The sequence below is a fragment of the Chiloscyllium plagiosum genome, unplaced genomic scaffold (genome assembly GCF_037043375.1).
Source record: "Chiloscyllium plagiosum isolate Xiang-an unplaced genomic scaffold, Cpla_swu_hap1 HiC_scaffold_48, whole genome shotgun sequence".
NCBI classification, from domain to species: domain Eukaryota; kingdom Metazoa; phylum Chordata; class Chondrichthyes; order Orectolobiformes; family Hemiscylliidae; genus Chiloscyllium; species Chiloscyllium plagiosum.
Window position 1 is genome coordinate 47,079,492 of NW_028270186.1, and position 12,231 is coordinate 47,091,722.

General features: G+C 45.9%; 1 protein-coding gene across 7 annotated transcripts in view; it reads right to left on the minus strand.

Moving 5' to 3' along the window:
* LOC148135905 (uncharacterized) overlaps positions 1-12,211 on the minus strand; it is a 523,182-nt gene extending 510,971 nt beyond the window's left edge. For 2 of the 7 annotated variants that reach the window (XR_015754826.1, XR_015754825.1), the window contains exons 1-6: positions 12,166-12,211; positions 11,422-11,528; positions 8,652-8,734; positions 6,834-6,925; positions 4,146-4,232; positions 316-420 (exon numbers count right to left, since the gene is read on the minus strand). Coding sequence is in view for 3 of the 7 variants with exons in the window: in XM_087984263.1 (XP_087840389.1) it covers positions 316-420; positions 6,834-6,925; positions 8,652-8,734; positions 12,166-12,183 (298 nt within the window). In the remaining 4 variants the exon portion in view is untranslated. The remainder of the gene's footprint in view (positions 1-315; positions 421-4,145; positions 4,233-6,833; positions 6,926-8,651; positions 8,735-11,421; positions 11,529-12,165) is intronic. The other 5 variants (XM_087984263.1, XM_087984261.1, XR_015754824.1 and 2 more) reach the window with 4 other exon arrangements.
* Positions 12,212-12,231: the final 20 nt, after the last annotated feature.

The window sequence follows — 12,231 nt, forward strand, 5'->3', positions numbered from 1 at the left end:
CTTTTGTTCTTAATGTATTTACAAAAGCCCTTTGGATTATCCTTAACCCTATTCGCCAAAGCTATCTCACGTCCCCTTTTTGTCTCCTGATTTCCCTCTTAATTATACTCCTGCTGCCTTTATACTTGAAAATGTTTTGGATTGGAATAAATGCAAAATATTTCATCTTGATAAAACAAACCAGGGTAGGACTGACACTCAATAAAAGTAGGACCTTGAGTAGTGATATGGGAACAAAGAGACAGAGGGCTTCACGTCTTTGAAGTTTGTGTCACATGTAGACAGGGTGGTTAAGAAGGTGCTTAGCACACTTACCGTCATTGTTCAGACCTTTGAGTACAGGAGTTGGGACGTTATGTTGAGGATGTACAGGATGTTGGAGAGGCCTTTTCTGGAATACTCTGTCCAGTTCTGGTTGTGCTGTTATAGGAAGGATATTATTAAATTGAAGCAGGTTCAGAAGAGATTTACCTGCATGTTGCCATGAATGGAGGGATTGTGTTCTAAGGAGAGGCTGGATAGGCTGGGAATGTTTTCCACTGCAGTGCATGAGGTTGAGGGGTGACCTTATTAGAGGTTTATAAAATCAGAAAAAGAGTGCAGATAAGGTGAATAGCCGGGGGAGAGGGGGATTCAAAACTTGGGTGCATTCATTTTGAGAAGAAATGAGAAAGGTTTGAGAAAAGACATAAGGGTTTTAAAATAAAACATACGTGTGGAATGAATTTCCAGAGGAATGAATACAATTACAATATTTAAAATACATTCAGATAAGTACATAAATAGGAAATATTTGGATGGATGTGGACCAAGCGGAGGCACGTACACTTAGTTCAGTTTGGAATTATGGTTGGCATGGACTGGTTGCACCACAGGGCCTGTTTCCTTGCTGTATAACATTATGACTCTAATCCTCACTAACTCTAAATTCCTCCATCCTCAACTCTCCTGATCACTGTCACCTCATCCAGCCTCACAACTCTTCCTTATTTATATAATTCCTCACCAGCCACAGAACGCTGCCTATCTCATGTCCTCCAGTTTCTCAAATCTCTGCTCCATGTGCCTTTCTTTAGTTCCAGCCTTGAGGATGCCCTCATTCACTCCGATTGGTTGGAAGACAAACTGGTACGACCTGGTCCTCTAGTACTGCCCTCTGCACCCTATTGGCCTGCGCTGACATCAATCACACGAGACCCATTGTGAGGTGAGTGGTGGGATCCTCCCTCTCTCTGCCCTGGAATGAGCTTCATCATTCACAGTGAATGGGGCAGTATCTCAGAGCACAGGGCCTGGGGGCTATTCAGCCCATTGGGACTGTACTCTCTCCCTCTGGAGATGCTGCACATCTGTCCCAATTCCCTTCCCATTTGCCCATAGCCCCCCAAATCTTCCCCTAAAAAGTAAAATTCCAAATCTGTTTATGAATAACTGCTGAGTCTGTGTCCAGCTGCCAATCAGACAGTTCCAGATGCTCACACTTTACCGAATAAAATAATGTTCACATGTTCACATATTATTTGCCAATTACCTGAAAATAGTTACTAAAATTGTGGCATTGTTCACAATTCCCTTCTCTCTGCAAATTAAATATCCAAGACACAAATTTGCAACTGGTCAAACTCACTGCTTAACCGTCTCAGCTCCAAGGACAATTATCTGTGCTTCTGCTAGCTCTCCACAAAAGAGGAACACATCTTATTTTCATTTATTCGTGTCATAGAGATGTACAGCACAGAAACAGACCTTTGGTCCAATTTGTCCATGCCAACTAGGAATCCTAATCTAATGGAATCCTATTCCCAGCTATTGATCCGTATCCCTCGAAACCCTTCCTATTCATGTACCCAATCAGATGCCTTTCAAATGTTGTAATTGTATCAGCCTCCACTACTTCATCTGGCAGCTCATCCAATACACACACCACACACAGCTTGAAAACTTTGCTTCTCAGATCCCTTTTAAATCTTTGCTCTCTTGACTTAAGCCCATGTGATCTTGTTTTGGAACCACCTAACCTGGGGGGGAAAGACCCTGGCTGTTCACCTTATCCATGCCCCTCATGATTTTACAAATCTACATGAAGTCACCTCTCAATCTTTGACTCTCCAGGGAAATTACCACCAGCCTCTCCGTAGCCCAAATCCTCCAACCCTGGCAAAGTCTTTGTCAATCTTGTCTGAACTCTTTCAAGATTCAGAACATCCTTCCCAGAACAGGGGATTTTGAACTTAAAACAGAATTCCTGAAATGGCTTAATCAATTTCCTGTCCAGCCACAATATGATGTCCCAGCTTCTGTATTCAATGCATCGACCAATAAATATAAGCATACCAAACACCACCTTCACTAGTCTGCCTATCTGCGACTCTACTTTCAACGAACAATGAATCTGAACTCCATGGTCTCTTTGTTCAGCAACACTCCGAAGGACTTTACCATTAAGTGTATAAATCCTGCCCTGATTTGCCTTTCCAAAATGCAGCACCTCGCATTTGTCTAAATTGAACTCCGTCTGCCATTCTTTGCTCCAATGGCCCATCTGATCAAGATCCTGTTGTATTCTGAACTAACCTTCTTCGCTGTCCACTACACCTCCAATTTTGGTGTCTTCTGTAAACCCACTGACTATATCTCATATATTCACATCCAAGTCATTTATTTGAGGACCGAATATCCATTCCTGCAGCACACTGCTGCTCACAGGCCTCCAGTCCGCAAAGCAACCCTCCATCACCACCCTCTGCCTCCTACCTTCAAGCCAGTTTTGTATCCAAATGGCTAGTTCTCCCAACATTCCATGTTATCTAACCTTGCTAACCAGTCTGCTTTGTGGAACATCGTTCAGTGTCCATATAGACAACGTCCACAGTCTGCCTTCATCAATCATCTTTGTCACATCTTCAAAAAAAACTCAATCAAGTTAGAAAGAGAGAATTACTCACACAAAGTCATGTTGACTATCCTTAATCTTTCCTGGTCTTTTCAGATACATGTAAATCCTATCCCTCAGAATCCCTTCCAACATCTTGCCTACCACTGACTTCAGGCTGCCTGTTCTCTTGTTCCCTGGCCTTTCCTTACCACCTTTTTAAAATAACAACACCTGTCTTCCAGCACCTCACCTGTCACAAACGATGAAATAAATACCTCAGGGAGGGGCACTGCTTTCCTAGCTTTCCACAAATTTCTGGGATACACCTGATCAGGACCCAGGGATTTATCCACCTTGATGCCATTTAAGACATCCAGTACCACCTCCTCTGTAACATGGACACTTTTCAAGTTATCACTGTTGTTAACTATCAAGTTCTCCAAACTCTCCAGAAAAGAGTAGCATAGTATCTCTCCCACCTCCTGTTGTTCCACAGATGGCCTTCTTGATCTTTAAGAAGTTGTATTCTTTGTCTATTTTTTCTTTTATCCTTGATATATTTGTAGAATCGCTTTGGATTCTACTTAAACCATTTCCTAGAGATATTTCATGTTCCCTTTTTGCTCATCTGATTTCCCTTGAGTATATTCCTGTAAAAACATGAACCTGTACTCCCAATTCCTCCGCCTCTGCCATATCTGCTTCCAGGAAAAGCAATTCCACTCCAGGACATCCCAGAAAGGATTCCTATTTCAAGGACTGCATTTCCCTCCCACGTGATCAAAAATTCCCTCCAATGCATATCCTCCACTTCCCGTACCTCCACCTTCCCCCCCACCCCTTCAACCACAATAAGAATATAATCCACCGGTCCTCACCTGCCACCCCACGAATCTCCAGATACAGCGCATTAACCTCTGCAATTTCCGCTACCTACAGTCAGACCCCACCACCATGGATATATTTCCCTCCCCAGCCCTTCCACAGAGACCATGGGATATTTGGTGCTGATGTGCTGCCCCACTGATACCTCAGTCACTCACCCTGCCCAATGGTCTAGTGATACTATCGCTAGATGGATAATCCAGACACCCAGATAACGTTCTGGGTCCCAGGGTTTGGATCCCGTCACAGCAGACAGTGGAATGTGAATTCAATAAAAATTTGGAAGTAAGAATCTATTAAAGACCATGAATCCATTGTTGATTGTTGCAAAAAAAAACAATGAGATTCACTAATATCCTTCAGGGAAGGAATCTGCCATCCTTACCTGGTCTGGCCTGCATGTGACTCCAGACCCACAGCAACGTGGTTGAATCTTAACTGCCCTTGAGGCCCAGCCAGTGACACCCTCATCCTGTGAATGAATTAAAAAAGGTCAAGTCTTGTATACAATCATACTATTCTTACAGATAAGTGATCTGTTAGTAAATTTGCTTCTCAATTCCCGGCTGACTATTTATTTCTCAGTTCCACCTGCACAACTTGCCTGGATGTACTTCCAGGAATATCCTCCTGAAGCCCAGCCATAATGTTATCCCTCATCAAAACCACTTCACCCCCCTGCTCTGTTGCCCCCTTTCTATCCTTGCTATAGCATCTATACCTTGGAACATTAAGCTGCTGGTCCTAACCATTCCTAAGTCATGCCTCTGTAATTGCTGTAATATCCCAGTGCCATGTTCAAAACCATACCCTGAGCTCCTCTGCCCGACCTATCGGGCCTCCTGCATTGAAATAAATGCAGTGTAACTGCTCAGTCCTACCTCATTCTGTGCCTTGCCCTTGCCTGCCTTGACTGTTTGACGCCTGAACTGTACCAGCCGCAGACTTGGCTCTTTCCTCACTCTTTTGAGTTTACCTCCATTCCTTCACTGGTTTAATGCCTCCTGAATAGCACTAGCAACTCTTCCCTTTCAGTGCAGGTACAATCCATCCTTCTGATGAAGGTCAATTCTACCCCACCAGAGATTCGAATGATCCAACAATGTGAACTCTTCTATTCCAATGTCATTGATACCAATAATCAACAGCCTCCCCTCAAAATGGTTATTCTCCCCTTTAAGAATATTCTGCTCCCTCTCTGAGGCAGAAAGTGAGGTCTGCAGATGCTGGAGATCAAAGCTGAAACTTTATTGCTGGAACAGCACAGCAGGTCAGGCAGCATTTAGGGAACAGAAGATTCGACGTTTCGGGCACATGCCCTTCTTCAGGAATGAGCAGAGAGTGTTCAGCAGGAGAAGATAAAAGGTAGGGAGGAGGGACTTGGAGGAGGGGCGTTGGAAATGTGATAGGTGGAAAGAGGTCAAGGTGAAGGTGATAGGTCGGAGTAGGGTGGAGGCGGAGAGGTCAAGAAGAAGACTGCAGGTCAGGAAGGCGGTGCCGGGCAGGAGGGATTCGGCTGAGACAAGGTGGGGGGAGGGGGGATGAAGAAACTGGTGAAGTCCAAGTTCATCCCCTGTGGTTGGAGGGTTCCCAGTCGGAAGATAAGACGCTCCTCCTCCGACCGTCGCGTTGTTGTGGTTTGGCGGTGGATGAGTCCAATGACCTGCATATCCTCGGTGGAGTGGGAGGGGGAGTTGAAATGCTGTGCTACAGGGTGATTGGGTTGGTTCGTCCGGGTGGCCCAGAGGTGCTCTCTGAATCGCTCCGCAACTAGGCGGCCTGTCTCCCCAATATAGAGGAGGCCACACCGGCTGCAGCGGATGCAGTAGATGATGTGGGTGGAGGTGCAGGTGAATCTGTGGCGGATATGGAAGTTTCCTTTGGGGCCTTGGAGAGAAGTGAGGGGGGAGGTGTGGGCGCAAGTGTTGCACCTCCTGCGGTTGCAAGGGAAGGTGCCGGGAGTGGAGGTTGGGTCGGTGGGGGGTGTGGATCTGACAAGGGAGTCGCGGAGGGAGTGGTCTCTACGGAAAGCTGATAGAGGAGGGGAGGGAAATATATCCTTGGTGGTGGGGTCCGTTTGGAGATTTCCCTCCCCTCCTCTATCAGCTTTCCGTAGAGACCACTCCCTCCGACCACTCCCTCCACACCCCCCACCGACCCAACCTCCACTCCCGGCACCTTCCCTTGCAACCGCAGGAGGTGCAACACTTGCGCCCACACCTCCCCCCTCACTTCTCTCCAAGGCCCCAAAGGAAACTTCCATATCCGCCACAGATTCACCTGCACCTCCACCCACATCATCTACTGCATCCGCTGCAGCCGGTGTGGCCTCCTCTATATTGGGGAGACAGGCCGCCTAGTTGCGGAGCGATTCAGAGAGCACCTCTGGGCCACCCGGACGAACCAACCCAATCACCCTGTAGCACAGCATTTCAACTCCCCCTCCCACTCCACCGAGGATATGCAGGTCATTGGACTCATCCACCGCCAAACCACAACAACGCGACGGTCGGAGGAGGAGCGTCTTATCTTCCGACTGGGAACCCTCCAACCACAGGGGATGAACTTGGACTTCACCAGTTTCTGCATCCCCCCTCCCCCCACCTTGTCTCAGCCGAATCCCTCCAGCCCGGCACCGCCTTCCTGACCTGCAGTCTTCTTCTTGACCTCTCCGCCTCCACCCTACTCCGACCTATCACCTTCACCTTGACCTCTTTCCACCTATCACATTTCCAACGCCCCTCCTCCAAGTCCCTCCTCCCTACCTTTTATCTTCTCCTGCTGAACACTCTCTGCTCATTCCTGAAGAAGGGCATGTGCCCGAAACGTCGAATCTTCTGTTCCCTAGATGCTGCCTGACCTGCTGTGCTGTTCCAGCAATAAAGTTTCAGCCCTCTCTGAGGCATCCTTATACAAAAATTACACATTCGAATCATAAACCTTACACTCATCACATCATTATAAAAGGATTACATAACACATGATGGTTTGGGGAGACCTTTTGAGAGAATGTGATGATTCAAAGGAGAACTTTTAAGCAGCAAAAGGGATTGATCTGGAACACAATACTCACAATGCGAATATCCAGGTCCTGATGTACTGAGTAATTCAGAGTTTGGCAGAACATTTACTGAGATTACCATCTGAATGTCCACCTGTAATATCCTGTAATACAAGTTTATAAAATCTGTCACTCTCAGTTCAAGTTAGAAACCCACACCATCCCCTCCTCCTGGCGCAGGATTACTGTACATAGTTACAACAGGTCATCAGGAAGGGGAATGGAATGTTTTGTTTAGAGGGTTTTCAGTATGAGAGTTTGGAGTATATACCTGAGAGTAACGTGAGGAAGTGGTGGTGAGACCACCATATCTGGAGTAAAGTGAGCAGTTTTGGTCCCTTTAGATAAGGAAATGTGTCACTTTATTGGAGGCATTTCAGGGAAGATTCACTAGTAGAAAGTGCGGACTGCAGATGCTGGAGATCAGAGCTGAAAAATGTGTTGCTGGAAAAGCGCAGCAGGTCAGGCAGCATCCAAGCAGAAGGAGAATCAACGTTTTGGGCATAAGCTGAAGAAGGGCTTATGCCCGAAACATTGATTCTCCTGCTCCTTGGATGCTGCCTGACCTGCTGTGCTTTTCCAGCAACATATTTTTCAGCAGGGAAGATTCACTGGGATGATCCCTGGTTTGGAGAGATTATCTTTTAAATAAAGGCTGAACAGGTTGGGACTCTACTCACTGGATTTTGGAGAAAGAGAGGTGATCTCATTGAGACAGATGGGATTCTTAAGGGGTTTGACAGGATAAATACTGAGTGGATGTTTCCGAGTGTTAATACTGAAAAGGGAGTCTGGAACCAGATTCTGGGTCAGTCGCGGAATCAAGGGTTCTGCTTCAGATTCGTCAAGTTTCAGGCGACACAGAGGCGGGTAAGGGGTTTCAGTAGCAATGGAGCTGGGGTGAGGTGGAGACAAACAATGTTTAAGAGATTGGAATTCCCTGGTGTTTGGGATTGTGCAGATGTCTGATCAGAAGGTCACCTTAGGGTCAAATATAACAGCAATATTGTGAAGAACGTATTTCTGCCTCAGACAGTTACCAGGGAGAGGGAGAGGCTCAGCAGTAAGAGAAAGGAGTTTGGAATAACAACTGAAGGCAATGGGTTTAACCGTTACAATGTTTCATTGGAGGAAACTGCAGCTAATCAAGTAGTGGGAATGTGATAAGCAGTTTGGTAACTGAGTAACAGTGGAACAATGGAGAGGGATGGTGGGGAGGGAGAGCTGGACAGTGTCAGTGTACATGTGAAACCTAACATGGTGCTTTTTCACAATGTCAACTCCTGGCAGTATGTAGGTGAGATACAGGAGAGAGCAAGGATAGATACTGGAGGGACACCAAATGCAAGGAATTCAGAAAGGAAAGAGAGAGTGGAAATGGAGCAGGATTTTCCAAAAACCATGAGGTCAAAAGGAAGTTTTTCAAAGAAGGGGAGAAAAGGGCATAACCAGAAAAGACAGACAGCCAGAACAAGGAACAATATCTGTGAATCGGTGAGGAGGAGGAGGAGACAGAGTGTTGGAAAGTCTGTGGTTTAGCAAGCTTTGGGTAAATTGTAAAGATGAGCTCTGATAAGGCTTAACAAGAGACTGGAGAAAGATGTAGGTTTAGGACAAAAACCAGGAACACCACGTGAGGCAGTTTGGCTCGGTGGGCTAGTGGGAGGGAGGGAAGCAGCAGATCGGATTATCTCAGTCATGGTGACAGAGAAACTCCATGTGCTCCTCACTCATGTTATTGGAGGGGAGGATAGAGGAGACAGGATGATGGACAGTGTTTTACAAAGAAACAAAACCAGGGTTAGTGATATTTAAAATGAGTGAACAAACCTGATGTGTTTAGCTTTTATCCAGAATATTAAAACAAACGACTGAAGTCCTGGTTCGAATCCCATCTTTATAGATGGTGGAATCTGAATTCACGAAAAAATAACTGGAATTAGGAATCTCCTGATTTCCATGAAACCATTGTCAATGGTAAAAAAAATCCTGCCAACCTGACAGCGGCCCAGCCAGCTACTCACTGTATTAATCACTGCAAAGTCTCAACACAGGAATGAAACTGGATGGACCATGTGGCATCTAACAAGGCACCAGAAATTACAACCACAGAATCAGCCCTCTCGATGGTGCAACGTCCTCCTCACTAACATATGGTTTTTGGTGCCAAAATGTGGAGAGCTCTACCTCAGACTAGTCAAGAAGCAGCCTGACATAGTCATATTCACGGAATCATCCCTTACAGACAATGACCAGACACCACCATCACCATCCCTCGATATCGAGAGTGTGGTGCTGGAAAAGCACAACAGTCAGGCAGCATCAGAGGAGCAGGAGAATCGACGTTTTGAGCCTCAGCCCTTCATCAGTCTGATCTGGTGTGCTTTTCCAGCACCACACTATCGACTCTGACCTCCAGCATCTGCAGTCTTCAATTTCTCCTAAAATCTCTGGATATGTCCTGTCCCACCGGCAGCACAGACCAGACAGAGGTGGTGGCACAGTGGTGTACAGACAGGGAGGATTCGCCCTGGGAGTCTCATGGCTCCTGCTGATTACCATGTACCGTCCTCCCTTGGCTGATGGATCAGTTCTCCTTCATGTTGAACATTTGGAGGAAGCACTGAGGCAACAAAATGGTGTCAAACATACTCTGGGTACAGGATTTCAATGTCCACAATCGAGACTGGCTCTGCAACAGAATTACTGACTGAGCTGGCCAGGTCCTAAAGGACATAGCTGCTCAACTGAGTCTGCAGCGTGTGGTGAGGGAACCAACAAGAAGGAAAAAAACATACTTGATCTCATTGTTATGAATTGACAAGCTGCAGATATGTCTGGCCATGACAGTTATCGGTAAGAACGACCATCACATGTTCCTTTTGGAGACAATGCCTTGCCTTAAAGTTGAGAAAACCTCCGCTGTGTTGAGTGGCACTATCACCATTCTAAATGGGACAGACTTCAAAGAGATGTAGAATCTCAAATAGGGTATCTATAAGGTACTGTGGGACATCAACAGCAGCAGAACTGTACTCCAGCACAATCTGTAATCTCATGGGTTTGTAAATCCTGCTCTCACCCATCACAATGGACAGTAAAGGAGGGCTTGCCAAGAGCAGCACCAGGCATACCTAAAAATGAAGTGCTAATCTGGTGAAGCTATCAAACAGAATTACCTGCATATCAAACAGCATCAGCAGCAAGCAACAGAGCTAAGTGTTCCAACATCCAATGCAACAGATCGGAGCTCTGCAGTTCTGCCACATCCAGTTGTGAACGGTGATGGACAATTAAACAACTCACTGGGGGAAGCATCACAGAAATCCCCACCCTTACTGATGGAGGGGCCTCACATACCCATGCACCAGATAAGATGACAGCATTTGCAGCAATCTGCAGCCAGAAGTGCAAAGTGGGATGATCCATCTCAGCCTTCTCCAGTGGTTTCCAACATCACAGATGTGAGTTTTAAACCAGTTCGATTCAGTTTGAATCACATCAAGAAATGGTTAAGTAGTGTAAAGGCTACTGGCCCTGCCAATATTCTGGCAATAATACTGATGGCTTGTGCTCCAGAACTTGCCACCCACCGAGCCACGTACCGCTCCAGCACTGGCATCTACCGACAATGTGGAACATTGCCCAGGGATGTTCAACACAAAAGCACAGAACAATCCAACCCAGGCAATTTCCATCTATCAGTCTACACTCGATCAGCAGTAAAGTGATGGAAGATGTCATCACCAGGGCTACCAAGCAACAGCTGCTCTGCAACTTTAGGCTCCACCAGGGCCAATAAGCTCACGATTGTGTCACCGCCTGATTCACAAACTGACAACCAGTTGAATCCCAGAGGTGAGGTGAGGGTGATAGCTCAGCCCCACTCCAAGATCACTATTTCGAGCTGATTTCACCCTTGTCTCAACACAATGTGATGAAAGTATATGAGCTATCTCTAGACTTCATTATCCAAACTCACTCCCTGGCCAGCTTCCCATATTCAACCTCCCTGTAATCTCAAGAACATCTAAATATCTGCTTGTTGATTCATCAAAAGTCTCCTATTCATAAGCAACAACATAGAGTCATAGAGATGTACAGCATGGAAACAGACCCTTCGGTCCAACCCATCCATGCCAAACAGATATCCCAACCCAATCTAGTCTCACCTGCCAGCATGTGGCCAATATCCCTCAATTTAAATTTCTCACACTTGATTTAATTCCTGGCTGTGATAATCCCTAGCTCCCTGCACCACACACACTTTGAGACCTCGACAACCCATTTTCTTTGAGACTCCCAACAATTTGTTAATTCATTACTTCACCTGTGTGGCTGTTTCTACAGTTGCTGAAGCAGCATGGTCTGAAATTTGCAACCAAAATCTCACAGGTCTGTTTTCCACCTTTAAGACATCCCTCAAAACCTACTTTTGGTCACCTGACCTAATATCTCCATCTCTGGCCTTATGTCTAAAGTTCTCAATAGTATTTTTGTGAAATTATAAGCATGATAATAAAAATACAAACTGTTGTTGATTTGACATTATTTTCAAATCATCACTGTTGCTGAATGAATAATCTATAATGCCACTTACCCAACCACATTGTAGGAGCACCTTCCCCACACAAACTGCAGCTGTACAAGAAAGTCAAACATCACCCTCTCCACAAGCAACAGGGCTTTGGCATTAATCACTGCTATCTGTGGAAGGAGAAACACAGTTGATGTTTCATGGAGTGCAAAATGGATTACAGGGAATGAAAACGGTGCAGGTTTTGATAGTCAGAAATGGAAGGAAAATACACTTGCTTGTTGGAAAAAAGAATTCTTGACTGTCAAAAATATTCAAGAAAAAAGTAATCTGATAATCGAGCAGCACATGGTCAGGGGCTGGGCCACAGCGAAAAACTCATTTGCAAAGGTCTATAAAAGTAATAATACAGTAGTAAACAGACCAAAAGTACACCCATGGTTCGAGACTGAGGAAGCTAGATATTGACAAAGTGGCCATGAGGGAGCCCAGAGGAGAATCAGAGCTGTATTGGCTGCTATGATCCCAATGACTCTAAACGAGAGAAAGGCTGCACATGCGCCTGGCTGCACCTTGCCCCCTACAAAGATGGCGGCTCCGCACATGTCCAGTGAATCGTTGTCCCGAATAAAGATGGCGGCGCTCACTCAGGCCTGCAGCCGCGCTGAGGCAATTCCCCATTTACTGCAAACACGGGACTGGGACGTTCAAATTTGTGTTTTCCGACGTGCACAATTTGTTTGTAAAACCTCTCCGCTAATAGCAACACAGTTTTTCTCCCGTTTCCCTGTTTATTTCTTTCCTTACCGTATCCTTTCTTTCCATAACTTCCCGAGCATTCATTACAGCGACTCTGCGCCGCGCGCGAGTGAT